Below are 25,449 nucleotides of genomic sequence, written 5' to 3'. Positions count from 1 at the left end.
GATGATAATTGACAGCCAAATGGTTTAGCATTTAAAGTACATACAAGTACATTAAAGTACATACAACATAACTGCATGGTATGCTTATAATAAACAGAACATTATCATAAGCCGATGTGAATGCTAATGTAGTTACTGTTCTTGGTTTAAAAGGGCCTTTATTTTAGGCAAATGAGTTTGAGAACAACAATCTTTGTTTCTCACTCGACGCTCACATACTGCCTCAAAAAACTTACAGCACACAACTTGTATACTATCGATTACTTCTGTGATACTTTTTGTGTTCCTTTTTGTCCTTTTCACAAGTCATGTTTTTTATATGGAAAAGATCATTCTTTCCTTTGTGCTTCAATGAAAAAAGAAACAATACTAATGGAATGACATGAGATTAAAGTGAATCATCACACAGTTTTATTTCTGGCTGAACTACCCCTTTAAACCTTCTTTAGATTTGTTGCTGTATGAGGAGTTACTCAGAGTGGAGAAGTTTCAGTAATCTCCAGTAAGTGAAGCTAAAGGGTGTGCGGAGACCCCCCCTCACCCAGCCTGTGAAAATGGACACTGCTGGTGTATTTATAGACCAGCAATGACGATCACACTTTCTTAAGAGACCAATGGTTGCACACATTCGTCATAACCACATGATATTTGGTTCTAGAAGCTACTGCGTCCCTCTCACAAATTTAAATTCATTGAGAAGATACACAGGTAGGCTGAAACTTCAATTTGGGGTTTTTTGTTTTTAGAACTTGTTTTAGTTCAAATGAGAAACTAGTTCAAACTACTAATAAAACTCCTGTTCTCTCTTTAAAGATGATTCCAGAGTTCTGACCAGACGTACGCCAAGAGAAATACCGTAAGCAATGGAGAAACCAGTTTTACAAACGCAGCCCTCTATGCTGCCCTTCTTCGATGCGGCCCATGCTGTCAACTTGCTCCGTGGCATCCACGAGCTCCGCGCCGAGCGCAAGTTCTTCGATGTCACTTTGTGTGCTGAAGGCAAAGAGTTCCACTGCCATCGAACTGTGCTAGCAGCTGCCAGCACCTACTTCCGTGCCATGTTTGCTGGTACACTGCGAGAGAGCGTCATGGACCGTGTGGTGCTACACGAAGTATCGGCTGAACTGTTGGGCCTCCTGGTGGACTTTTGCTACACGGGTCGTGTGACCGTCACGCACGACAACGTGGACCTCCTGCTCAAGACGGCGGACCTCTTCCAGTTCCCATCCGTCAAAGAAGCCTGCTGTGCATTCCTGGAGCAGAGACTTGATGTTTCCAACTGCTTGGAAATCCAGGACTTCGCAGAGGCTTACGCCTGTCGTGAACTAGCAGCTAGTTCTCGCCGTTTCGTGCTGAAGAACATTGTGGAGCTGGCGAAGAGCATGGACTTTGAACGATTGTCGTGGAAGAGGCTGCTGGAGTTTGTGTCTGATGACGGACTGTGTGTGGATAAGGAAGAAACGGCGTACCAGATTGCTGTCCGTTGGGTTAAAGCTGACTTGCAGCACCGATTGCATTACTGGCCTGAGTTATTGCAGCAAATACGCCTGCCGTTTGTTCGCCGTTTCTATCTTCTGGCCCATGTGGAGAGTGATCCACTGGTCTACTTGTCGCCAGCCTGTTTACGGTTAGTCAGTGAGGCACGCAGCTTTCAGTCTTACGAATATGACCGCCATGACCGACCCAGCCATCGAATGCGCCCACGTCCGTCCACCGGCCTGGCCGAAATTCTGGTGGTGGTAGGAGGATGTGATCAAGACTGTGATGAGCTTGTTACTGTGGATTGTTACAACCCACAGACCGGACAGTGGAGATACTTAGCAGAATTCCCAGACCACCTTGGAGGTGGCTACAGCATAGCCGCCCTGGGCAATGACATTTATGTGACAGGTTAGTACAATGATAACGTTTCCTTGTGGGACAAAGTCATACTCAACAAGCAGGTTCAACTTGTGCCGTAATTATTTCATGCTAATGTAACAGAAGAAAGCACAAATCCCAAGGCAGGCTCAGAGTGTCCTTGTTTCCAAACTGTTTACAACATGGCAGGCAATGTATAAATAAACTCCTGAATATTCAGCTATGTAAGAGTGTGGTGACAGGACATAATGTTCTGCCAGATCAGCAGTGGCTAACGTGATTTCAGGTGACATAAACGCTACAATCAGGAACGGACAATGTTTCAATTGAGAAACCATCTCATGCGGTTAAATGCTGCTTCTGTTCTAAGTGCCCTTTGCTGTTATGTAAGTGGTGTTTAAAAAGGTGACTGAGCACTGACTATGGAATTCAACAGTTCCAATTCCACTCGACGATTCTAATTCTTTAACGATTATTTTACTACTTTCAACTAATATTTGGTAAAAAGTAAATACAATTCTATTACAAATGATAATCTCAATAATACATTTGAAAAGATTCTTCCAAAAGGTGAATTTACACATGCATTTTAGTGACTTTAATTATTCCAATAAAAAACTTGGTAATAAAAACAAAAATGGTAATATTTCAATCATTTTTTTAATATAATATTACTAACTAAACACATAATGTGTATTCATACTACATGTAAAATGAACAACCAGTCAATAACTACATTGATTTATTGCAGTTAAAGGAATAGTTCACCCAAAAATTGTCATCATTTACTCACCTCCATGTTGTTTCAAACCTGTTTAAGTTTCTTTCTCTGAAGATATTTTGAAGAATTTTGAAGACCAAAACATTTGTTGGTCAAAGTGGTCAAAGAAACTCATACAGGTTCGGAACGACATGAGGGTGAGCAAATTATGACAGATTTTTCATTTTCAGGTGTACTATCCCTTTAGGGTGCAATTACATTAACCACTGTAATTTTCACAGGCAAACTCCAGTAATTTCAGTAGGAATCCACATAATCTCAAATTTTGAATGAGGGCGAAAGATTCCCTAGTCTAGTCAGATTTCGAAATAGGTTCAAGAAAGCTACTTGGTTTGAATGCGACTTTCCAAGAGCTGTGCTTCATTGTTTGCCACACTAGTACTGACAATAAAAATTAATATTTTTTTTTCCTGAAATTTCACTAATATGTCCACACCTTTAGTTGTAAGCTGTATGTTTGATTCACTAAAAAGATGAACTGATTCACAGAAGTAATTCATTCTGTAAAAAGGCTACACAAGAACCGTTAACAGAATCAAACATTTTGTCCTGGTACTTTGGTCCACTATCATTAATAATCCCAAATTATCCCAATTTATAGCAGTAACCCTGAAGAGTGACACAATGTGAGTCTATTAGTGTAGGCAAGTTTGAAAAATAGGGTTGATAAATGATAGGAAAGAACATCTGTTCTATTTCTGGATGTTTGGTATTGTGTTTAAGCTTTCAAACCTGCTTAATTTACAACAGGTGGCTCAGATGGATCACGTCTGTATGATTGTGTTTGGCGATACAACTCGAGTGTGAATGAGTGGACGGAGGTCTCCCCCATGCTGAAAGCCAGAGAGTACCACAGCTCCTGCGTCCTGAAGGGTCAACTCTATGTGGTAGCCTCTGACAGCACAGAGCGCTACGATCATACTCTAGACTGCTGGGAGGCCCTTCCGCCCATGCCACATGCCATGGATAACTGTTCTACTACGGTGTGTAGGGGACGACTATATGCCATTGGCTCCTTAACCGGAGAGGACACAATGGCAATTCAGTGCTACGATGCTGAAAGCAACCGCTGGTCACTAGCGAACAGTGGAGAACTGCCTCTGTGGTCCTTTGCCCCCAAATCAGTGACCCTAAATGGGTTGATCTATTTTGTAAGGTAAGGTGCTCAGTTTTTTCCCACAATTTGAAATATCCAGTTTCTAATGATACACAGAAAAAAGAAATGATAAAGGAAGTGAGGTTTACATGTTTCTCATGACAACTGTTTTGTTTCAGGGATGATTCGGCAGAAGTAGATGTCTACAACCCACAGAAAAACGAATGGGATAAGATTAGTCCCATGACACAAGTATGTCAGTTTTATCTTGTTTCACTCTTTTAAGGTGCAATCACATTTAATAAAGTGAAGTGAAGTGTGGCCAAGTATGGTAACCCATATTCGGAATTTGTAATCTGCATCCCATCCAAGTGCGAACACACCCAGAGCAGGGGGCAGCCAATGCTCAAGGGTATCACCTCAGTCGTGGTATTGAAGGTGGAGAGAGCGCTGATTATTCACTCCCCCCACTGACAATTCCTGCCGGACCTGAGGCTCGAACCTACGACCTTCGGGTTACAAGTCCGACTCTCTATCCTCTATCCCCTACTGCCCCCATTTACCATTGTTTAGCAAATTTTCACAGGTCAAATTGAGTCATTTTAATAGTAATCCACATAATCTGGAATTTCGCTTGAGGGTGAAACAAATTGGCATGAAATGTTGTTGGATATTTTAGGAGACTCGTTGACCTCAACCAGTCATGAGGGTCTGCGGGTGTCCTCTCTATGATATAATTTCCAGTTTTAGTTTTTTTTTGTTACGTGCACATTTCTGCATGTTGGTTGGAACAATGTTTTTCCTGGTAACACCACATATCCTGAATTTGCTAGACAAAAGTATTAAATTTAAATTTAAAAGCAGTTAAATTGATTATTTCATTCTTATTTATTATTTAATTAAGAGTTTTGTATTTATTTTTTCTAACAAATATTTGTAAGATAATAATAACAAAAGATTCAAAATTACCCAAGATTTTCGTTTCTTTTAATTTGATATTATTTGCTATGATTTAATATGATTTTTTTTTCGTTTTTGATACCAGGACAGTTTGTTATGTTATGTTGGATGTTACACTCCAAAAATATCAAAATGTTAATTCAAAAATGTAAAACATGATCATAATAAATGTGTATTTAAATCACTATATGTACGCATTGCGTTTTTATTGTTTTTCGAACAATTTAATGGGACAATGAATGAGCATCACATCATTGACCTATATTAGGCATTCACACAGATAACTAAAATGTCTCACTTTCCACAGGTTCATGTTGGAGGCAGTGTAGCAGTTCTGGGTGGTCGACTCTATGTGTCCGGTGGCTATGACAACACTTTTGAGCTATCTGACGTGGTGGAGGTCTACGACCCCTCTACTCGATCTTGGACCCCAGCTGGCCGGCTCCCCCAGCCCACCTTCTGGCATGGAAGTGTCAGCATATTCCGACAGTTCATGCCTCTTGTTCCAAGCACCTTTGAACCCATCGACATACCTGAGGCCAACGCCATCCACCTCCACAGACACCACCGCAACCAGGCACTTCACAACCACAACAATAATGTCAATCAGAACCGCAACCAAGATGTCAATGAAGTGCATTGAGAACTTTTGGAAACATGAAACTGAAGGTCATTCATGTGACGTTGCTACTCTGTGTTTTGCACTTTATGACATGTTCACCTCAACTGGGCAGCAAAGGCAGCTGGTGAATGGACAATCAATGTTCGCATTATTTCTCCCAGTAACCCAGTGTTACTAACAGCTTTAATTGTTGCATGCATTTCTAATGCTGACTGTGTTTACCTTGAACAGAGACTTGAGTGAAGTGACTCATGAAATAGTGCCTATCATGTTTGGCGAATTTCAAGCAATCCATACCATAGAAATTGCATGAAGGTTATGCTCATTTTTCTTTTTTATTTATTCTATAATTCAGCATAGACCTCCTAACGTGATCTGCAACATTGCAACTTCGTCAGCATCCACAAAAAATATATATAAATGCCATAACCTAATGTGAAGTAAATTGCTTTTAAAAAAATATATAATTTTGGGACCCAATCATTCCAAAAGCTGAAAGTAGCGTGATTCAACAGTATTCTGCAATGTGGATAACAAATGTTATTTTATATACACAGTAAAAAGTCTGAAATTAAATATTTAGGAGAATCCAAGATTTTCCAAAAACAACATAATTTTGTTTGACAGATAAACATAACTGTGTCCCAGCATAACCCATTGTTTAATATTCATCTTGCTAGAATTACATATTTCAGACAATCTAGCGTGCATGCAGTGATCACATTTTTTGTGAATTTGTATCCAACTTGCTTTTCAACTCATATTTTAATATTAAATTAAGTTTATTATTATATAGTCAGTTTATTTAGGAAGGTGTGTTACAGTTTACGAGAAACAGTTTGTGTTTATTAAGCTGTCTGAAAACATGAGGAATAGATGAAGGTATTGTATTTTTGTGTCAAATTGTATTCAGACGCTGTACTAATAACTGGAAGTAGTAATTCAGTATCTCATTATTCTTGAGTAAATGTATGTGTTTGATAATACCAGTACTTATGAAACTAATTATTTACGACACGCTTAAGTGGTACTTGACGTTTATTTTATTTTCCTTATAGAATGTTTAGTTTGTGGCCAAAATCATTCATACAATACAGAGAAGGCGCTGATTTGTGTTATGTTTGTTTGTGTGGTCAATCAATAAATGACTGCCAGCACGGTTACTTTTTGCGCTTTTCTTGTGTATATGTAGTAAGCTCACAATCGCAAGAGAGCTGTCTGACATAGTTTTACGATTCAAATGTTCTGCGCAGCCCTTCACAGATTTGTCTTAGATATATCTAATATTAGAATGGTTTATTCCATTAAAACAAGAGTATACATGAAGCTCATGACGGTGTTCTTGTTTTACAATAGTCTTTATATTATGCCTTCCAGATGCTGAATAAATCCTAGACATTCTCTTACAAGAACTTTGGTCACATGATATTGTATCCAATTTTGTCAAACATAATGTAACTTCAAGTGCAAGTACAAATAAGAGAGGCATAATGCATTAGTTTTTCTTTATAGAATAAAAAGCTTTTAAGTTTTTGTCCATTCATCCAAACAGCGAAAGAACATTTTAAATTAATAGTTGTAGACACAATCTTACTGAAAAACATTGGGTAACCGCTAAACATTTTTGCAGAAGCTAGATTCAAATTACTTTTACTGACTCCGGTAGGCAATCTCCTATTGATCACAAAAATGTAGTTATGGAAATCTCAAGATCATCATGCTTGATACAACCAGGTCCACTGTAATTTCCAACTTCTTTGAAGATAATAAATTAATATAAAAAAGATTTCATCATGCAAAAAAGCTATTTACAATGTCTCTTAAAGGGATAATTCACCTAAAACTGACAATTCTGTCATTAATTACTCACCCTCGTGTCGATCCAAACCCGTAAGACCTTCATATTTTTGTGTGCAAAGAAAACAAAAATAACGACTTTATTCAACGATTTCTTTTTTTCTGGGACAGTCCTCCACCATTATTGACGCATGTGTTTGTAAACAAGGTGAATCACATGCGTCGATAATGGCGGAGGACTGTCCCGGAAGAGAAGAAATTGTTGAATTAAGTCGTTATTTTTGTTTTCTTTGCAAACAAAAAGTATTCTCGTTGCTTCTTAAAATTATGGTTGAGCCACTGAAGTCACATGGATTTTAACAATGTCCTTATTTCCTTTCTGTGCCTTGATCGTGGTAGGATCCTTGCTGTCTATGGAGGGTTAGAGAGCTCTCGGATTTTATCAAAAATATCTTAATTTGTGTTACAAAAATGAACGAAGGTCTAACGGGTTTGGATTGACATGAGGGGGAGTAATTAATGACAGAATTGTCATTTTTGGGTGAACTAACCCTTTAAACTGCATACTTTGTTGTCATGAGTCAATGAGTCCCTTCATTTAGACTTTCCCATCAGCTGAAGAGCTGGGCAGTTCCACCACCACACTGGACTGATGGATGGGGTACGCATCGGTCACCAGCAGGGTCTGCTCCATCACATCTGCTACAGTGAACGGAGTCTGCTCCACTCCACCATCAGTCCTTCCAGTCAGAGCAATCCCAGTCTGTTCACCACTCACTGCTCCATCAGTCATTGAATATGTGGCCTGCTCTCCTCCTGTTCCTCCAGCAGAGGCTGAGATGACCCGTTCCACCACAACCGCCTCTGGCTGGATAACCAGGTTAACCATGTCTGCTGGTCCAGCCTGAGCTTCTGCCTGGCTGGGAGGACTAGATGAGGCAGCTGCGCTCTCGTCCTCCACTACCAGGTTACGCAAGCGTCTCTGTCTGGGGTTGTAGTTCTCCACACGGTTGTGGATCTGTAAGTGTCGGCGCAAATGTGCCTGTCAAAAGCAGGATAGAGATGCTGAGATCTTAGACATCAAGTAGGAAATGTAAAAGTTATTTTTCTGATATATATTAATCCATAAATGCATCTAATTCATACCTGTCTGGTGAACTTGTAACCACATTCAGTACACTCAAATTTTCTCATGCCTTTGTGACGTCGTACATGAACACGGAGCTGCTCAATGGCTGATGGGGTATTATGGGATATTTAATTATTATTTTAATTTAATAAATACATGTTTTTTTTATGTAGTATAAAATGATAGAAAGTGTGTGTATATCAATTTAGATATGAAATTTTTTAAAATATATAAGCAGTACAAATATAAACTATATACAATATATATATATATATATATATACACACACACATACACGTCGTCAGAATTGCTGGTACCCTTGGTAAATATGATCAAAGAAGGCTGTGAAAATGAATCTGCATTGTTAATCCTTTTGATCTTTTATTATTTTATTTTTTTTAAATCACAAAAATCTAAGTTTTCATTGGAGAATAAGAATTTAAAATGGGGGGGAAATATCATTATGAAATGAATGTTTTTTTCTCAAATACATGTTGGACACAATTATTGGCACCCCTAGAAATTCTTATGAGTAAAATATATCTGAAATATATTTCCTGTTTCACAGAAATATAAATAGGAGGGAAAACAATCATCCATCACAAAATAATCATCCATCACAATGAGAAAAACCAAAGAATATATTTCTGATGTGCAGAAAAAGATAATTGAGCTTTACAAATTAGTGAAGTGAATGAATGAGGCATTTATAGTGGCTTTAAGAAAAGAGCTAGAGCAGTGAAAATTCCCCATTTCCACCATCAGGACAATAATTAAGAATTTCCAATCAACATAAAATGTTACGAAGAGGACATGCCTGCCTGGAAGAGGACATGTGTCTATATCGTCCTAATGCACGGTGAGGAGGAGAGTTTGAGTGGCTGAAGACTCTCCAAGGACCACAGCTGGAGAATTGCAAAAAAAGGTTGAGTTTCGGGGTCAAAAAACCTTTTATAAATTATCAAACAGCACCTACATCACCACATGTTGTTTGGGAGGGTTTCAAGAAAGAAAAAGAAAAAAGAAAAAAATGCTTTCACCAAAAAACAAACTCCAGCATATTCAGTTATCAGACACGACTGGAACTTCAAATGGGACTGGCTTCTATGGTTAGATATAACTAAAATAAATGAGCTTTTTAGCAGCAAACACTCAAGATGGGTTTGGTGAACACAGGGATAAAAAGTACCCCATGTGTACAATGAAATACTGCTGTATTTTTGATGTTGTGGGCCTTTATTTCTGCTGGAGGTCCTGGACATCTTGTTTAGACACATGGCATCATGGATTCTATCAAATACCAACAGATAAAAAAATCAATAAGTGACTGACTCTGTTAGAAATCTTATAATGGGCCATGTTTGGATCTTCCAACCGGACAGTAATCCAAAAACAAACCTTAAAAACAACACAAAAATGGGTCACTGAGCACAAAACCAAGCTTCTGCTGGCCATTCCAGTCCTCTGACCTGAACCCTGTAGAAAATGAGTGGGGTGAACTGAAGAGAAGCACCAGGAATCAGGTGTGTTAGATGAGGGAGACATGCAAAATGTGCAGGGGTGCCTCCAGGACAGGTTTGAAAACCACTGTAACCTCATCAGGCATTATAGGAGAAAACTCCTATACTATTTTGGCAAATGGAGGTTTCAAAATGTATTGAATAAAAGGCTACCGTTAATTGTGTCCAATGTGTATTAGAAAAAAAATTAAAAATAAATTCATAATTATATTTCCCCCCCATTTTAAATTCTTATTATCCAATGAAAGGTTAGATTTTTGTACATTTTTTAAATAATAGATCAAAAGAATTAACAATGCAGATTTATTTCCACAGCCTTCTTTGATCATATTTACCAGGAGAAAACAATTCTAACCACGTGTGTGTGTGTATATATATATATATATATATATATATATATATATATATATATATATATATATATATATATATATTAGTGCTGTCGCATCCAAAATAAAAGTTTGTGTTTACAGAATATATATAGAATATGTGTGTACTGGGTATATTTATTATGTATATATAAATACACACACATGCATGTATATATTTTGAAAATATTTACATGTATATTTATATTCATGTAATTTAAATTATATTAAAATATATTTAATATATAAACATAACATATTTTTGTTAAATATATGTATACATGTACAGTATGTGTGTGTATTTATATATACATAAATATACCCATTACATATATTCTGTAAACAAAAACTTCTATGTTGGATGCAATTAATCGCTTGACAGCATTTATATTTATATAAAATATTATATATATATATATATATATATATATATATATATATATATATATATATATATATATATATATATATATATATATATATATATATATATATATATATATATATATATATATATATATATATATATATATATATATATATGGGGTGGCACGGTACATGTATTTATACCGAGCCGTCGGGCGTCTCAGTTCGCTGCATGAGGCCTTACGACGAATACAGGTAATTCACCCCCAATCCAGAAGGGGGCGCCCGCAGTAATGCAGCGCTGTCTGATAACTCAACTGTTTGCGAAATGTAGCTTTGTGCTCGTGTATCCTACCTCTCTCATTCGGCACAAATCCAGATATTCCATAATATTTCCATATTTGAGATGCAACTTATCTGAATGCTAAACTATTATTTATTATGTAAATAATAGGCTTTGTACTTCAGTTGCGTTCCAACGGTGACACAGAGGCACGCGCTGATGTTTGGCTCACTGTATTTTATTTTGATAAAGTACCAACTGTGCTGTCAAGTTAGCAATGCTGGAACTGATGTGTGTGTGTGTGTGTGTGCGCGTGTGTGTGTGCGCGCGATCACTTCAACCGTTTCCTTTTACCAGCAAAATCAACTTTAAACACTTATTGTCTCATTAATAATCACTGTATAAAGGTCTGCTTTTATTTGTGTAAACTCACAATGAAAACAAAACAGATTTTATATATATAACATGTAATAATATTTAGTATTTTCACATCTAGATGGAATTTTTTTTTATTTGCACTACTGTCTGTTCAAAATAAATGAAAAGAAACTGAGCATAGTAGATTTTTTCCCCCCCGTTGTACCGAAATTGTATCGAACCGTGACCCCGAACCGAGTGCGTGCCGAACCGTGACATCTGTGCACCGTGCCACCCTTATATATATATATATATATATATATATATATATATATATATATATATATATAAAATAATGTATTGTTTTTGACATTAATGAAAATAATATTTGTTGCCAAATAAAACAAATTGTATGTAAATTATATAAAAGTTAATTAATTTAATAAAAACATATAATTTATGCAAATTATTAATTTTAAATTTTAAAAATGTCATAATTTTTAATAATATGTAACAATATTTTTTCTTTTTGCTATCTATATAATCTTTCTCAAAACTGCCTCAGAAGTGTATTTGTCCAGATATCTTACCTTTAAAGGTTTTGTTGCAGATGTGGCAAAAGTGTGGTCGACCTTCTTGGTGTTTGCTGGCTATGTGGCGTAAGAGAGGGCCTTTCTCAGTAAAGCGCTGCTCACAAAACTCACAACTATATGGCCGTTCTCCTGTATGCGTGCGGTGGTGTTTGTCCAGACTCGCTGTTCACACAATCAGCAAACATTTGTTTAATAATACAAAACTAATAAAGAAACTGCATGGATTTGATTTTAAAAATGAACTAGAAGTCAAAATAGCCAGAGCTAAATCACTCTGTTTGTGAAATTACCTTGTGTCCGAAATGTCTTGCCGCAGAGGTGGCACTGGAAAGGTTTCTCTCCAGTATGTGTTCGAAGGTGCATGTTGAGATTGGCTTTCTGGGTAAAAGCATGATTGCAGAACTCGCACACAAAAGGACGCTCATTTCTGGAAAGAAGCGTAACAGATACAGCTCAGCGAGAATCCAACCAGTAAACACAAACATGCAAAATGGATTACACATATAAACATCACAAAAAGGTTTCTTTCTTGTCCAGCTTTCTTTCATTCACATTATTTATTGTCTTTTCACCACATGCATGCATAATTCTAGCATTTGCTAACAACCTCGACTTTGAATAGCAGGCAGAAATAATTAATCAGTCTAAACAATAAATAAAGCACGTTTCAGTTCTTTGCTGTTCATGTCATGCGTTTACCTGTGAATGGCTTTGATGTGCATTTGCAGGCCGTTGCGGCTGGAGGCCCGATGGCCACACTCCTCACACACAAACAGTTTCTCACCACGATGCTTGGCTGCCTCGTGTAGACGTAGCTCAGTGCGGGACAGGAAACACTTGGGACACAGCGGACACTAGACGAGACATGTGACAGATAATACATCAGTAATCAGGAAAAAAAATAAATAAATCATATTGTTCAGTTTTCAGGGCATTATGATATTGCATTAGAGTCACTTACAGCATGTGGTTTGGGAGCTCCGTGAACTTTAATCATGTGGATCCTGAGGTCTTTCTTCTGCATGAACTGCTCAGGGCATGACGTGCACTAATATGACAAGTAAAATTACATGGGCACAATGTCCCTTGATAAAAGGTCATATCTGACCTCTACAATGGATGACATACCTTATTGGGCATCTCTCCTGTGTGTGTGACCGTGTGAAGACGCAACTCATGTCGCTTTTTAAAGGTCATGGTACATTTTGAACACGAAAACACCTGGCACAAACCAAAAGTTGCATTAAGTAAGTATTAGTAATATAAAAGCTGCATTTGTGCATCAGTAACTACCAAAAATGATGCATTATTGTATTTATGCATATTGTTAATTGTCCTCCACTTTCAAACTCACCACTTCTGCTCTGATAAGACAATTTCTGGCTTCATGCTCCAGCAGGTTCTCCTTCCTATAATAGCACTTCCCACATTTAGCACATTCAAAGGGCTTCTCTCCTGTATGTCTCCTTGCAGACAGCAAGAAGGAAGGAAAGACGGAACTTCACATTAAGGCACGATGAGTCATATTAATTACAAAAAATAATTAAATAGCATTTAAAAAATAATGTTATATACAGTATGTATACAATATTAATTATATATAAACATTCAAACATTAGGGGTCAGTAACATTTTTTAAAGAAATTAATGCTTTTATTCAGCAAGGACACATTCAAATTGATCAAATGTGTCATTTTATAATAAGACATTTATAATGTAACAAAGCATTCTATACAAATAAATGCTGTTCTTCTGAACATTCTACTCACAAATGAATCACCATTTCCAAGTTATTAAGCAGCACAACGGTTTTCATCACTTATGATAATATTAAATGTTTCTTGGGCAGCAAATCAGAATATTAGAATGAAGACTGGAGTAATGGCTGCTGAAAATTCAGCACTGCGTCACAGGAATAAATGACATTTTAAAATATATTAAAACAAAACAGTTATTTTAAATTGCAATATCATTTCACGATTGTATTGTATTTATCATCAAACAAGTACAGCCTTGGTGAGCATAAGAAACTTTCAAAAATCTAACTAACCTCAAACTTTTGAATGGTGGTGTGTACATATGTATTGTTATTAGATATTAAAACATACATATGTTATTACTATTTCATTTTTTTAAAGAATAACAATAACAACAGAACTTGGCAAACAGTTGACTGGTCACCTTTGCATAAGTGTATAAAGACATAAACACAATCCTTTTTCCCCAGCATCGAAAATATGTGTCCATCCGTAATTTTAATGAGAAAATCTAAAACGTACATATGTATATTAACAAAGAGGAACGCACCTGTTGTGTACTTTCAGGTAGTACTTGCTGAGGAATGTTTTATGACATGTTGGACATTGGACAGAGCCTTTCTTTCTGTCTTTAGACGTTCCTTCCCCATTCTCTTTATTGGTACTTTTTTCATGTCGTTTGCGCTTTCCCCGTGGAGTCTTTGAGGTCGAGCAAGGTGAATCATGAGGCACATACTCTTCATCAGTTCCTTCAATAAGAATATCCATACTGTCACCTCTGTCACTGTCATCATCATCGTCATTGTCGACATCATTGTCATTTTGGTTATCAACAGATCCATCCACCTGCAACAGCGAATTAACAGTAAATGTACAACAGATTACAAGTAAAAGCAAGAATTTTGATTTGGTATTAAATGAAATTAGGTCAAAAATTTTACACGACACATTATTACAGCAACTTTTATAATCAATGCATTCAATTTTCAGATTGATGCATAGACGATCAAGTTTAAATTATTTGAATTGAATATGGATGTACTGAGTACCTCAGTCTCACTCATGTCTTGATGTTTGAGGTGATCTCCGTACTCAGTGGCAGAAGTCTCCTGCTCTTTGTCTTCTAGAGATGATGGTTTTCTTCTTCCTGCTCCCTGCCTCATCACAGTAGCCATGGGACTTTCCCCGACTAGTCGATTGGGCCCTTTTACACGCCTTCCAGAACGTGTGGTGGTAGTAGACGTCGAGGCAGGAGGGTCATCGTCGCTAGCTGTGACCTCTGAACCTACGGGCTTATTTTTCATCCTCTGCCAAGATCTAGTCTTTCCTTTCGGGGTGTGATCAGGCTGAGCGTCTGCAGATGTGAGAGGGAACAGTGGTTTGTCTTTATCATCTTCACTCGAGACAGGTGATTGTAAATTCTCTACACCTGGCAAACTCTGGCAAGGTATAAAAGAATCCGGCACTGATAGTCCGCTAGCTGCATTCTGAATCTTCTCTAAATTGCTGTTGTCTAACTGGAGTTCACCAGTGTAAAAAAAGTTAAGCAGTAGCTCTAGTCCATCATCAGGGCACTCTAATGGCAGGTCGATCTTCATACATGACATCTTCGAACTGGGGTCTTGGAACAAGTGGCTGAAGCAGGCCAGAACATTGCGATGGGCCAGATGCACCTGTCCACTCGCTGTGCTCAACATGGCATCACAGAAGTGGCCGTGACCCCTCTGTTGGTTGAGCAAGGACAGCACCCGCTGAGCGTGAGAAGTCCCTTCAGCAAGTATCTCCATCTACACAAGCAGGAGACATCAGTCTAATTTTAAAAGTCATTTTATCTGAATGAAATTACAGATAAAGACAACATAACATACAGCATAAATTAATAAATGTATACATTTACTTTAAATAGAATATTTATAATTTTATATAAATATTTCATTTAAAAATGTACATTTTTACTAATTCACGGATATTTATAATAATCCAAAAAGCTCAAGCTAATTAATAAATGTAACATCTTTTGAAAATCATGAAAAACTGCCATTACTGTATTACAAGCACAGGTGTTTGTTGCAATAGCTCGCTTATTTTGGTTTAGTTTGTTTTATGAACAGTTCACAAATATTCTTTAAATTAAATATTCAAATTATAAATTAAATTAATTTATATATATATATATATATATATATATGTGTGTATATGTATGTCTCATTTACATTTTAAATATTTTTACAAATTGTTTTAATGGGCATTTATAATAACAAAAAAAGTTCATTCTTAGAATTATAAAAAATTTATGTAAAATAAACAATGTGGTATGAGGCCTGGTTTTATTATACTCATTACTAATAAATATTTTATGCAACTTCAAATAATCTGAGAAAATCATGAAATATTGCAATTATTGCAAAACAAGCATAGGGGTTTATAGCAATAGTTTGCTTATTTTGGCGTAGTTCAGTTTACGAAACGTACACAGAATGATTCTGCACATTTTCATTTAAATTCAATATTAAAAATACTTAGTTGAAATTTTAAACTACTTTTACAAATTTTAATCAGATATTTACGATTAGAAAACATGTTCATGTTTTATTATTATACTGTAATTATTTATAAATATTTCATTAAGATACAATGTTTGTAGTGGTCGCACAACTTTGAGCAATTCTTGAAAATCATAAAATACTGCAATTATTGTACTACAAGCATAGTTGGTTATCGTAAACTCATGCTTATTTTGGCGCTGTTCATTTGATAAAACAGTACACCGTATAATTCTGCACGTTTTCATTAATCCATGCTCAAGAATGTTTTCCCATACTATGCGGATAACTTTGACTAGTTAACGACTATTTGGTTAATTAATATTACCTTAACGTTAACCACGATGTCCGCATTTTAATGACGCTCCCTAAACTACTCGCCGCACAATCAACCGTTTATGACTCACCTTTGGCGTAAATTAGATCACTGCTCTCATCTTTTTTTCATAAACTGAAAGCCCATATATATGCGTTATGTAACTTACTAAGTAAATTATATAATGTATAGCATCAAATGCTTAATTTGAGCTAAACATGAAGAAGCCATGTTGAAACAAAACAGGAAGTGACGTTGAAATATTGTTGGAAGTCTCCGATAGCTGGCCAGTCAACCTATTACGCTGGGAATTAATTTCTTCAAATATGAACTGATTGAATAGTTTAGCTCATACAACCAAACTGCACACCAATTCTTCAATTTTATAACATTTCCGAAAGTAATGGTAAAGTATTTTATAGCGAAGTATTTATTCAGGATGGTAGTATAGAATCAAAACTCTGTCGAACTCCGTGACATTTTTTACTGTCCACCACATGGCACAAAGCTAAATGTGAGCGCTCAGCGCTGCACAAAATTGCTTCTGTTAACCAGAGAGTGCTATATTTAATGTTTTACGCTTCATCTTTGTCTCTACTGTATTTATCCTTTCAAACGCGTTCATCAAACAGTGACAGTGCGGTCCTAAAACAGATCAAAAGAGAGAAATGAGCAGCTTCGTCTTGATTAGTGGAGTGGAACCACAACAGCATCGTGCAGCGTGATTTGATGCTCGCATGAAGCCACTGCCAGTTACATAGAAACAACAGCATATTCACAGAAACTCTATTTATACGTGTTCCGCGTTTCTGATTTGATTCAAACCTGTTTTGTTACCGGTTAAAACGGCTTCTCACTTTAAACAGGTAACGTTACGTGAACTAACGGCATCGCTGCAGTTATGTTTAACAACTAACAGCTGTGAAAGTATATCACAACAAATTATACGCTTACTAGAGATTAGTTATAATGTGTGGTACGATAATATTGCATCATATTTTACCAACTGAATAAAATAAGCCAACAGGTAGTACTAGTAATAACAGGTTGGGACTAAGCCAACAATTTAATGATATTCTGTTTAAGTTTTCGTTATTCTATCTTTCTATCCATCAACTTTTAAAACCCTTTTAGTGGCTCCAGCCGTGCTTATGCTGTCATTACTCTTCATTCACAGGTGCCTCCCTGCCCTGGATTTATGACGGTTTTAGTCTTGTTGGAGTTCATTGGATGACAATGAAAGTCCACAAGGTTTCTTCTCGGTCGCAAAACTCCACTAAACGCCATGGCAAGAATAAATGGCGCAAAAAGATACACCGACTGGACTCATCGCTCCTAAATACAAGTCCTGGGACTGCAAAGTTGGAGCAACAGATAACCAAAAGGGAGAAACCGCCATTAAAACGGTTGAAGAAGTTGTACACGAAGCCTATCCCTGAAAACAGTTGTGCTGAGGAGAGAAAGGAAAAGGCCACTTCTGTGACTTTTGCTCATGTCCATACAAATGGAGGCACAGAACTGGAGGACAGCAGCAGTTCAGTGGACTCTCAAGAATGGAGTGAATATGCCAATAGTGTTCTTAAGAATGGCATGGAGAGTTCAACCTCACCTAAAACAGATCAGATGGAGGAGGGCGGTCTTCAATTCCATGCCCACTTTGACTGTACCCACAACCGTGCTGTTTTAGTCATGAAACAAAGCCAGGTAGACTGATAATCTCAGCTGTATGCTTTTAAACACTTTATTTATTTATATATATATATATATATATATATATACACACACACACACACACACACTAGTCAACATTTTAAGTGGATCATTTGAAGTTGTCCTAAAACCAAAATGCGTTCTTGTCTTAGGACAACTTTGATAAACTTTTTTTGATCCACTTCAAATGTTGACTACTATAATTTCATTCATAAACTTTAATCTTGGTTAGTTAATCATATTGATCCCCCATCACTAGTTTCTGAAAGAAGACTGACTTTTGTGTCTGATGTTTGTGCAGGTCTTGTGTTTCCGTGGGAAGTGCCTGCTCACTTGCCTCTATGGTCACGTAGAGGTGCTGGGCTTCACCATCGAGGAGGGCCAACAGCCTTACCCCCTGTTCTCACCACCGTCTCACTGCCCTCTCACCATCACGGCCTTAGGAAACAACCCCCCTTCCGGCAAGAACAAGAAAGAGGGGCTGCTGGAAGCAAAAGCCATTGTTCGCAAATATTTCTCTTCAGGTAGCATCAGGAGTGTCCAGCCTCCTTATTACATATTTTTTGTTGTTTTCTCACCCTCATATTTTCTATTAAGGAGAGACATTGCAGGTTAATAGGGTAAAAGTAGTAGTAGATATCACCATACTTAGTTTATTTGATTATACAAAAAATGTTTGTAATTATTAATGTAAGTTTGCTGAAATGTGATGTTTATATATACATTATTAATATGCATTTATGCACTTTGCATAAATTTCCAGAACAGGGGCCTCATTTATAAAGTATGCGTACGCTCAGATTTGATCTTAGAGTGTGTGTACACTTAAATCCACGCCAGCGCTCATATTTCTAAAAACGGTCTTTGACGTGGAAAAGTGCTTGGCGTCACATCAGGGTCTGGGCAGACGTACGCACTTTTTATTGTCGGAGTACTGCAGGTTTTTGAAAATGTAAGATGTTCTTGCAGCTCCCTGTTCTAAATTATGATGATTGGTGATATTTTATATGTTAATGACATTAATTATGAGTCGTTTACAAGGCAGAGAGTTGAAACCATTCAAGTTTCAACTCTCTGCCTTGTTTGAGTCGCAAGTTTAAGATCGCAAGTTTAAGATCATTTGCGACTCATAGATTTCACATCTGAAAGAGGCGTATGCGCGATTTCTGTTCGTACGTTCATTCTATGAATCGCTCGTACGCAAATCTAAGAAATGATCGTAAGATCAAATTTAGGATGGTTTCTGCGCAACATTTTATAAATGAGGCCCCAGAAATCTGTACATTGAATAAAGCCAGGTTCAAAATTATTTTTTCTTTTTTTTTTTTTCTTTTTTTTTTTTTCAATCAGTCCATGAATCAGGAAATACTGTGAACAGTCAGAAAAAAGTGTTTTTAGGAATAAAATTTGTATAAAATCAGGCAAATTATATGTAAATAAACAGCTCTGTAAAATCATCAAAATATAGATAGGAATAAAACTGGAAAGTTTAGTGTATGTAATTGCTTCTGAAGTGTCTTGCTCAATACATGAGAGAGAACTCATTTTGGGAAAATGGCTTTTAAAGGGATAGTTCACCCAAAATGAAAATTTGCTGAAAATGTACTCCCTTTCAGTTAGTCCAAAATGTAGAGAAGTTTGTTTCTTCATCAGGACCGATTTGGAGAAATTTAGCAAAACAGTCCCCTGCAGTGAATGGGTGCCATCAGAATGAGAGTTTAAACAGCTGATGAAAACAGCACAATAATCCACTAGTAATCTAAATGACCAGTCCATCAGTTAACGTCTTGTGAAGTGAAAAGCTGCATGTTTGCAATAACCCCATCAATAAGATGTTTTTAAGTTCAAACCACTGCTTCCAGCTAAAAAAAAAAGTCCGCTACTCGTAATATTGCTTCCTCCAGTAAGAATTGTATGTATTGATTTTATTTTACTACTTTATTGATTTTATTATTGTAATGTTTTTATTAGCTGTTTGAACTCTCATTCTGATGGCACTCGTTCACTGCAAAGGATCTGTTGGCAAGCAAGTAATGCTGAATTACTCCAAATCTGTTCTGATGAAGAAACAAACTGGCCTGAGGGTTAAGTGCCATAAAATAAACACTTAAACATGTATTTTAGATGCACAAAAACCCAAATAGCTCAATCTCAAAATGAACCAGTGCATTCAAGTTTTTGTCTTTAGTGTCTTGCCTTAAATTAATTTCTACCTGCACCAAAGTTCATTTGCACTCGCTTTCTAATGTTCTGTTGCAATTTGTGTTTTTATTTCTAGAACCAAGTAAAAAGCTCATGAGTGAGGTGGACTCTGACTCCTGCGTGATACTTCTGGAGCCTCTGGACACGTCGCTCACCCGCTTCCTTACCAGCTTCTCAGAGCTCTCAGAGATCTTTGGCCTCAACTCCGTAAGTTGGTGACTTTTCAGATTTTGTACATTCTTGTTTGAAATACCTGATATGTATATTGTTTGTGACGTTAAAATACATTCCCAGTTTAATATGCAGATGCAAACTATAAGTAAACCATTTGTAGGAAGAATGTAAACACTGACTCTGTGGTGCTTGTGACATTGTTTGATTGAGCATCCTGGCATAGCAACATAGATATATTTGTGTCTGTGTTTATGCATCTTGCAGAAGGAGCTGAAGTCTCAGGCTGCCATATATAACCCTGTTCTGTCAGCTGTGGGTGTAACAGCTCTGCGTGGACCTTGTGCACAGGGTCTGGTGGCATCACGTAGCTACAGAGAAGCTATAAGCAGTTTGGTCAGTGCCTGGGCAGGTAACTAGTCGGACTAATTCTATAATTAAAAAGTTGAGAGAAACTGTACAAATGATTGTATAATATATCATTTAAAAAAAAATAATAATAATTTTGCCCACAGGGGAGTTTGACCGCTGTCCCATAATTCTTACGTGTGGGGGGAAGTCCTCTGGCAAATCCACCTTCAATCGACACCTTATTAACAGCCTGCTCAATCAGTGAGTTCAAGAGGTTTATTTCATCAGTGTAGTAATAAGAAGATAAATTAAGAGTAATCTTGAGACTAATAAATTGAGCAATCTCTACCTTGTGTGTGTGTGTGTGTGTGTGTGTGTGTGTGTGTGTGTGTAGTACTGCAAGCGTAGAGTATTTGGAGTGTGATCTAGGCCAGACTGAGTTCACCCCTCCCGGATGTCTTTCCTTGAACACAGTTACTGAACCACTGCTGGGTATGTATCATACACTCCATCTCCATATAGCCACAGGAAGTACATTTTTCTTCACCAGTATCATTTAAAATGATTGTCAATTCAAAAGCTTTGTATTTGTATTATAAAAATTCAAAAGTGTCTTCCATTTAGGATATGTTCTTTATGTACCCCCAAAAATGGACGTTTATGATTGTTCTTTATTAGGGCCTCCTTTCACACACCTGCGTGACCCAGAGCACATGGTATATTATGGTCAGGCAGATTGTCAGGCTGACATCGATCGGTATCTGGAGTCTCTCAAATCCCTCTGGCGCCATGTCAGTGGAGAAAGTCCGGTCATCATCAATACTATGGGCTGGATCAGAGGTCAGCTATAAAAATATTGCATATGAAATAGGAATATTGATTTGAATGGTATATTGACTCAATGGATTTTTAATATTTATCCAAATATTAGGACTGTCAGTCAATTTAATAGCTTGATTTACTGATTAAGCTGGGTGAGAAGTGTTTTTTTTTTTTTTTTTTTTATAAATTGGTAGCCCTATTAAGAATATTTAAAATTTATTATTTTGTTTTTAATAGATATAATAATAGTTTTCGTTAGAGTTTCTGGTACTGACTTATCTTGTCTTTCTCTCTTTCACAGGCCATGGCTTTCAGATACTGGTCGACCTCATTCGGCTGTTTTCTGTTACGCATGTGGTACAGCTGAGTTTTGGAAATGCGCCACAGTGTCAACTTCTTACCCCAGACTTCCTCAGAACTGCCCGCGGCTGGCAGACACACCCTCCAACGCCGCCCACCTTGACAGAGGAGCCAGCCAGCCACCCCTCCATTCGATCTCATGTATTTCTTAATGTCCAATCAGAATTTGAAGGTGCTGGGACATCTGGAGAAATGTAAGCTGGCCAGCTGTGCCTTTTGGATTTTAACTGTACCTTTGATCAGTTGGCAGTTGTTTTGGTGTACATGTAACTAGTTCAGATTCGTTGTACATATTTGGATATTACTACTTTACAAATTCCCATCCTGCATTCCTCATAGGCAACATCAGCGCAGTAATGAGCTACGAGACCTGGCTCTGCTCAGCTACTTCAGTAAGCTGCAGTCCCCAGAACCTGGCCCCATCCGCCCGCTCCACTGCTTCATACCCTACCAGGTTTTTATTTTATTTATTTTTTTATTTTAAAAATTTTATATTTTTATTATTTTTATTTTCATATTTAATTTTATATTTTATTTATTTTTTCATGATTTTATTATTATTGTTCTGTCTTGTTTTATTTAATTTATTTTATTTTAGATTTTATTTTACTTTTCTGATCATCTATGACTGTAATTTTAGTAGTTTCTTTTTCTATTGTGTTTTTTTTTTATTTGTGTTTTATTTTATATTTGAGCAATATATGATTCTCTTAAGTAAGTGTTTTTTTTTTTTTTGTTTGTTTGTTTTTTTTTGTGCTATTATTGCAGGTCCCACACTCAGCAGTGGCTATAGGTGTAACACACTGTGAGGTTGCACCCAACAACATCTTCTATGCGGCCAATGCCAGTATAGTGGGATTATGCTGTGTCAGTGAAAAGGTTATGGGCAGAGGAGGTCCTGTTGTACTCTCACAAACTCCAATTTGTCAATGCGTGGGCCTAGGTGTGTATTCAGGGCTTTTAATATGTGCTATGCAATTTCTCAGATTCACATGTTTTTCCATTACAAATATTTGTTATACATCAATGCAAGATTATACAATCTTCCTTTAAATGTAATTTATCTGCTGTTGTGTTTTTAAGGTGTTCTGAGAGGGGTAGACATGGCACGTGGTTTGTATTTTCTGCTTACTCCAGTGTCCCCCTCTGTCCTGAGGCATGTGAACTGTCTCCTGCTGGGAGAGATCACTCTGCCTAAAATATTGCTCACCAAGCAGGTACATGAATCAGCATTAAATACTACTGTTCAAAGGTGTGGTTTTTTAATTTATTTTTATTTTTTTAAATGTTTTTGAAAAGTCCAAACTTTTCATTGGTAGTGTAGATCATGAAATGGGTTCCTGTTATACAAAACAAGGGATGCATTTTACAATTAAGTCACTCAATATAAAGGTCCAAATGATATAACCATTTGTGCGATGGTTAAGTGCTGAAGGGTTATCAAAACTTGATAGGTCTTTGTTGTTTTCTCTTGTTCCAGCATGGAGTTGAAGGAGATTTACCTTACGTTACCACAGACTACAGTTTTGAAGTCCAAGGGGCAGGAAAGCTTCACATCTACAAGGGATTGGCAAGGCCTGGTTTTATAAAGTCAAATAACTAAGCTCTTCTGTATGGACTCTGCTTTCTGTGAACGACATTTATATCCTTGTATTTGTTTTATACCCTAAATATTGAGGTAAAATTGGCCATTGAATGTACAAATCCCCACAAGTATTTTGGCTTTTGATCTGTGTACTGTGGAGAGATGGAGTGTGTGAGTGCATATGCTGTTTCTTTATCTCTTGTTGAATGGCTCCATGTTTAAGATCCTTATGGGAAACTCTTCCTCGTGTTTTGATTTGCTGTACTGTTACAGTTTGTCAACATGTCATTTAAGAAAATGTTATTAAGAGTCTTTGTTTTCTTTTACCAAGCCACATTCCCAAACCAAGGTAATGCAGACTGTAAAATATTAAAGTGGGTTTCATTTTTGTCAAGAAATTAGTCTCTCTCATTGACTGATCTGTTTATTTTTATTTAAATTGAGAAGTGAATGGATTAGTACAGTGTACTGTAGAATACAATATAATACTGTAATGATAACAAAACTGCTTGTTTTTTTTAGCATTTAAATTATTTTAATTCAACTTATTTTAATTGCCATTTTGTTGCCTCTTTGAATGTTTGCTGAGATCCCCTCGTTTACAACCAATGCAAAAGATGCCTCAGTTAGGTGTCTTTATGTGCACTTATTTACTGCACTGGATCTATGCATTAGGTATAAACATACTGTTGTAAACCTATGTCTTCTAAAGTTTAGGCAACTCAGAAGTGAAGACCAGGAGACTTTGGGTTGTATCTTCAGCAGGATTCTTTTATTGAGAACACAAGCTGTCGGTAGCTGTAGTCATCGAAAATCTAACTAAAAGCAGTGATACATTGTAGTTTTAAATACATTTAGGGGGCAGTGCTTAGGAGTGAAAACAAAGCACCTGGGTGATGACCTTTAAGCATGCAAATGAGGTATTCAGGTATAGAATCCTGCACCATTTAACCACTCCTAATCTAATCAGCCTAACTGCCCAAAGATTGGGGCAGGGGCATCAAGAGCAATTACAAACAAAAGGCAAGAGTCTCCGTCGTCTGGCTCATTAGACTTACAATAAGAGAACAGGAACTGGCAGGGACCTCTTGAATCGTTCATCTGATGTCATCATCTTCACCATAAATGCTAAATACAATGTATATAACTTCTTCAGTTTGTACACTATTACATTGGAATCTAAATTAAACATTTAAATAAATTTGTAATCCCACAACATACCAATTACACAAACAACACTGGCCTTTGACTTCACAGTATCTGCCTTCTCTTGCTGCTTTACAACATTCACTGTATTTAGCAGCAGGTGGTGCTACAGTTTTCCAATTTTCACTTTCAAAGTACTTATACTGGCATGATAATCAGTGTTGGGAAGGTTACTTTGGAAATTTGATAGGTTACAAATTATAAATATTTAAAATGTAATAAGTAGTGTAACTTTCAATTATTTTATTACAGTAATGTAACTGATTACATTTGATTTTGATTACTTTCTAAATTTCTAATGAATGTTTTCAACTGTGTAATCATTTTCAAACATTTAAAGCAGGCAGGACTAACCTTACTGTAGTGCTCAACATTAATTACCGTCAGACTTTCAAAATTCATTATTGCTTGAATTAAGATTATAATTTAATTTTAAAGCATAGCCACTACAAAATCAGACTTTAGCACCTTTCTACTTTGAGATAGTTCTGAGGTTAAATATTGTAAGATATAGTTTAATAGCTATGATACTGTTTTTGAGCTCAAATCTTTGCATAGCTATGACTGTGTGGGTGCGTGTGTGTGTACTTGCTTATGCTACATTGTGGGGACCAAATGTCCCCACAAGGATAGTAAAACTTGAAATTTTTGACATTGTCGGCCTGTGGTCCCCACAAGGGAAAACAATTATTAA

General features: G+C 36.7%; 3 protein-coding genes across 7 annotated transcripts in view; 2 read left to right on the top strand and 1 right to left on the bottom strand.

Annotated features, from left to right (window-relative positions):
• Window positions 1-6,645, top strand: part of klhl21 (kelch-like family member 21) — an 11,144-nt gene extending 4,499 nt beyond the window's left edge. The window contains exons 2-6 of one of the 2 annotated variants that reach the window (XM_058764280.1): window positions 450-708; window positions 814-1,890; window positions 3,392-3,797; window positions 3,917-3,989; window positions 5,005-6,645. In XM_058764280.1, coding sequence (XP_058620263.1) covers window positions 864-1,890; window positions 3,392-3,797; window positions 3,917-3,989; window positions 5,005-5,340 — 1,842 coding nt within the window. In that variant the 5' untranslated portion in view covers window positions 450-708; window positions 814-863 and the 3' untranslated portion in view covers window positions 5,341-6,645. The remainder of the gene's footprint in view (window positions 1-449; window positions 709-813; window positions 1,891-3,391; window positions 3,798-3,916; window positions 3,990-5,004) is intronic. The other variant, XM_058764279.1, reaches the window with a different exon arrangement.
• A 741-nt stretch (window positions 6,646-7,386) lies between these two features.
• Window positions 7,387-16,588, bottom strand: zbtb48 (zinc finger and BTB domain containing 48). 2 transcript variants are annotated; one of them, XM_058763818.1, is made up of 11 exons: window positions 16,440-16,586; window positions 14,539-15,276; window positions 14,040-14,335; window positions 13,087-13,198; window positions 12,861-12,953; window positions 12,694-12,780; window positions 12,432-12,586; window positions 12,023-12,159; window positions 11,730-11,894; window positions 8,263-8,351; window positions 7,387-8,158 (listed from the first exon to the last, which is right to left on the bottom strand). In XM_058763818.1, exons 2-11 carry the CDS (start codon window positions 15,274-15,276, stop codon window positions 7,715-7,717), a joined length of 2,316 nt encoding a protein of 771 aa, XP_058619801.1. In that variant the 5' UTR covers window positions 16,440-16,586; the 3' UTR covers window positions 7,387-7,714. The 2 variants fall into 2 exon arrangements, with proteins under 2 accessions (XP_058619801.1, XP_058619802.1); XM_058763819.1 differs by lacking the exon at window positions 8,263-8,351 and having other exon boundaries at window positions 7,950-8,158; window positions 16,440-16,588.
• On the top strand, window positions 15,222-23,956 carry nol9 (nucleolar protein 9). 3 transcript variants are annotated; one of them, XM_058763823.1, is made up of 13 exons: window positions 15,222-15,246; window positions 17,526-18,052; window positions 18,360-18,582; window positions 20,337-20,467; window positions 20,699-20,843; window positions 20,947-21,043; window positions 21,177-21,274; window positions 21,461-21,622; window positions 21,906-22,158; window positions 22,304-22,418; window positions 22,733-22,907; window positions 23,048-23,181; window positions 23,445-23,956. In XM_058763823.1, the coding sequence occupies exons 2-13, from the start codon at window positions 17,579-17,581 to the stop codon at window positions 23,565-23,567; spliced, it is 2,130 nt and encodes a 709-aa protein (XP_058619806.1). In that variant the 5' UTR covers window positions 15,222-15,246; window positions 17,526-17,578; the 3' UTR covers window positions 23,568-23,956. The 3 variants fall into 3 exon arrangements, with proteins under 3 accessions (XP_058619806.1, XP_058619805.1, XP_058619803.1); XM_058763822.1 differs by lacking the exon at window positions 15,222-15,246 and adding an exon at window positions 16,616-16,754; XM_058763820.1 differs by lacking the exon at window positions 15,222-15,246 and adding an exon at window positions 16,824-17,214 and having other exon boundaries at window positions 23,445-23,955.
• The last annotated feature ends 1,493 nt before the right edge of the window (window positions 23,957-25,449 follow it).

Source organism: Onychostoma macrolepis, chromosome 23, assembly GCF_012432095.1.
Source record: "Onychostoma macrolepis isolate SWU-2019 chromosome 23, ASM1243209v1, whole genome shotgun sequence".
In the NCBI taxonomy this organism is placed as follows: domain Eukaryota; kingdom Metazoa; phylum Chordata; class Actinopteri; order Cypriniformes; family Cyprinidae; genus Onychostoma; species Onychostoma macrolepis.
The sequence above is the reverse complement of the archived record's forward strand: the minus strand, read 5'-3'. Positions and strand labels throughout refer to the sequence as shown.

Bases quoted from the DNA above. Each gene is read 5' to 3' on its own strand.
- zbtb48 (XM_058763818.1), bottom strand. From the start codon at position 15,276: ATGGAGATACTTGCTGAAGGGACTTCTCACGCTCAGCGGGTGCTGTCC. The intron at 11,895-12,022 runs GTAATTTCACAA...TTGTGTGAACAG, and splicing joins CAAGACATTTCGGACACAAG to CGAGTCTGGACAAACACCAC. The intron at 8,159-8,262 runs GTATGAATTAGA...TGCTTTTGACAG, and splicing joins GTTACAAGTTCACCAGACAG to GCACATTTGCGCCGACACTT.
- nol9 (XM_058763823.1), top strand. From the start codon at position 17,579: ATGACAATGAAAGTCCACAAGGTTTCTTCTCGGTCGCAAAACTCCACT. The intron at 21,623-21,905 runs GTCAGCTATAAA...TCTCTTTCACAG, and splicing joins TACTATGGGCTGGATCAGAG to GCCATGGCTTTCAGATACTG. The intron at 22,419-22,732 runs GTTTTTATTTTA...CTATTATTGCAG, and splicing joins ACTGCTTCATACCCTACCAG to GTCCCACACTCAGCAGTGGC.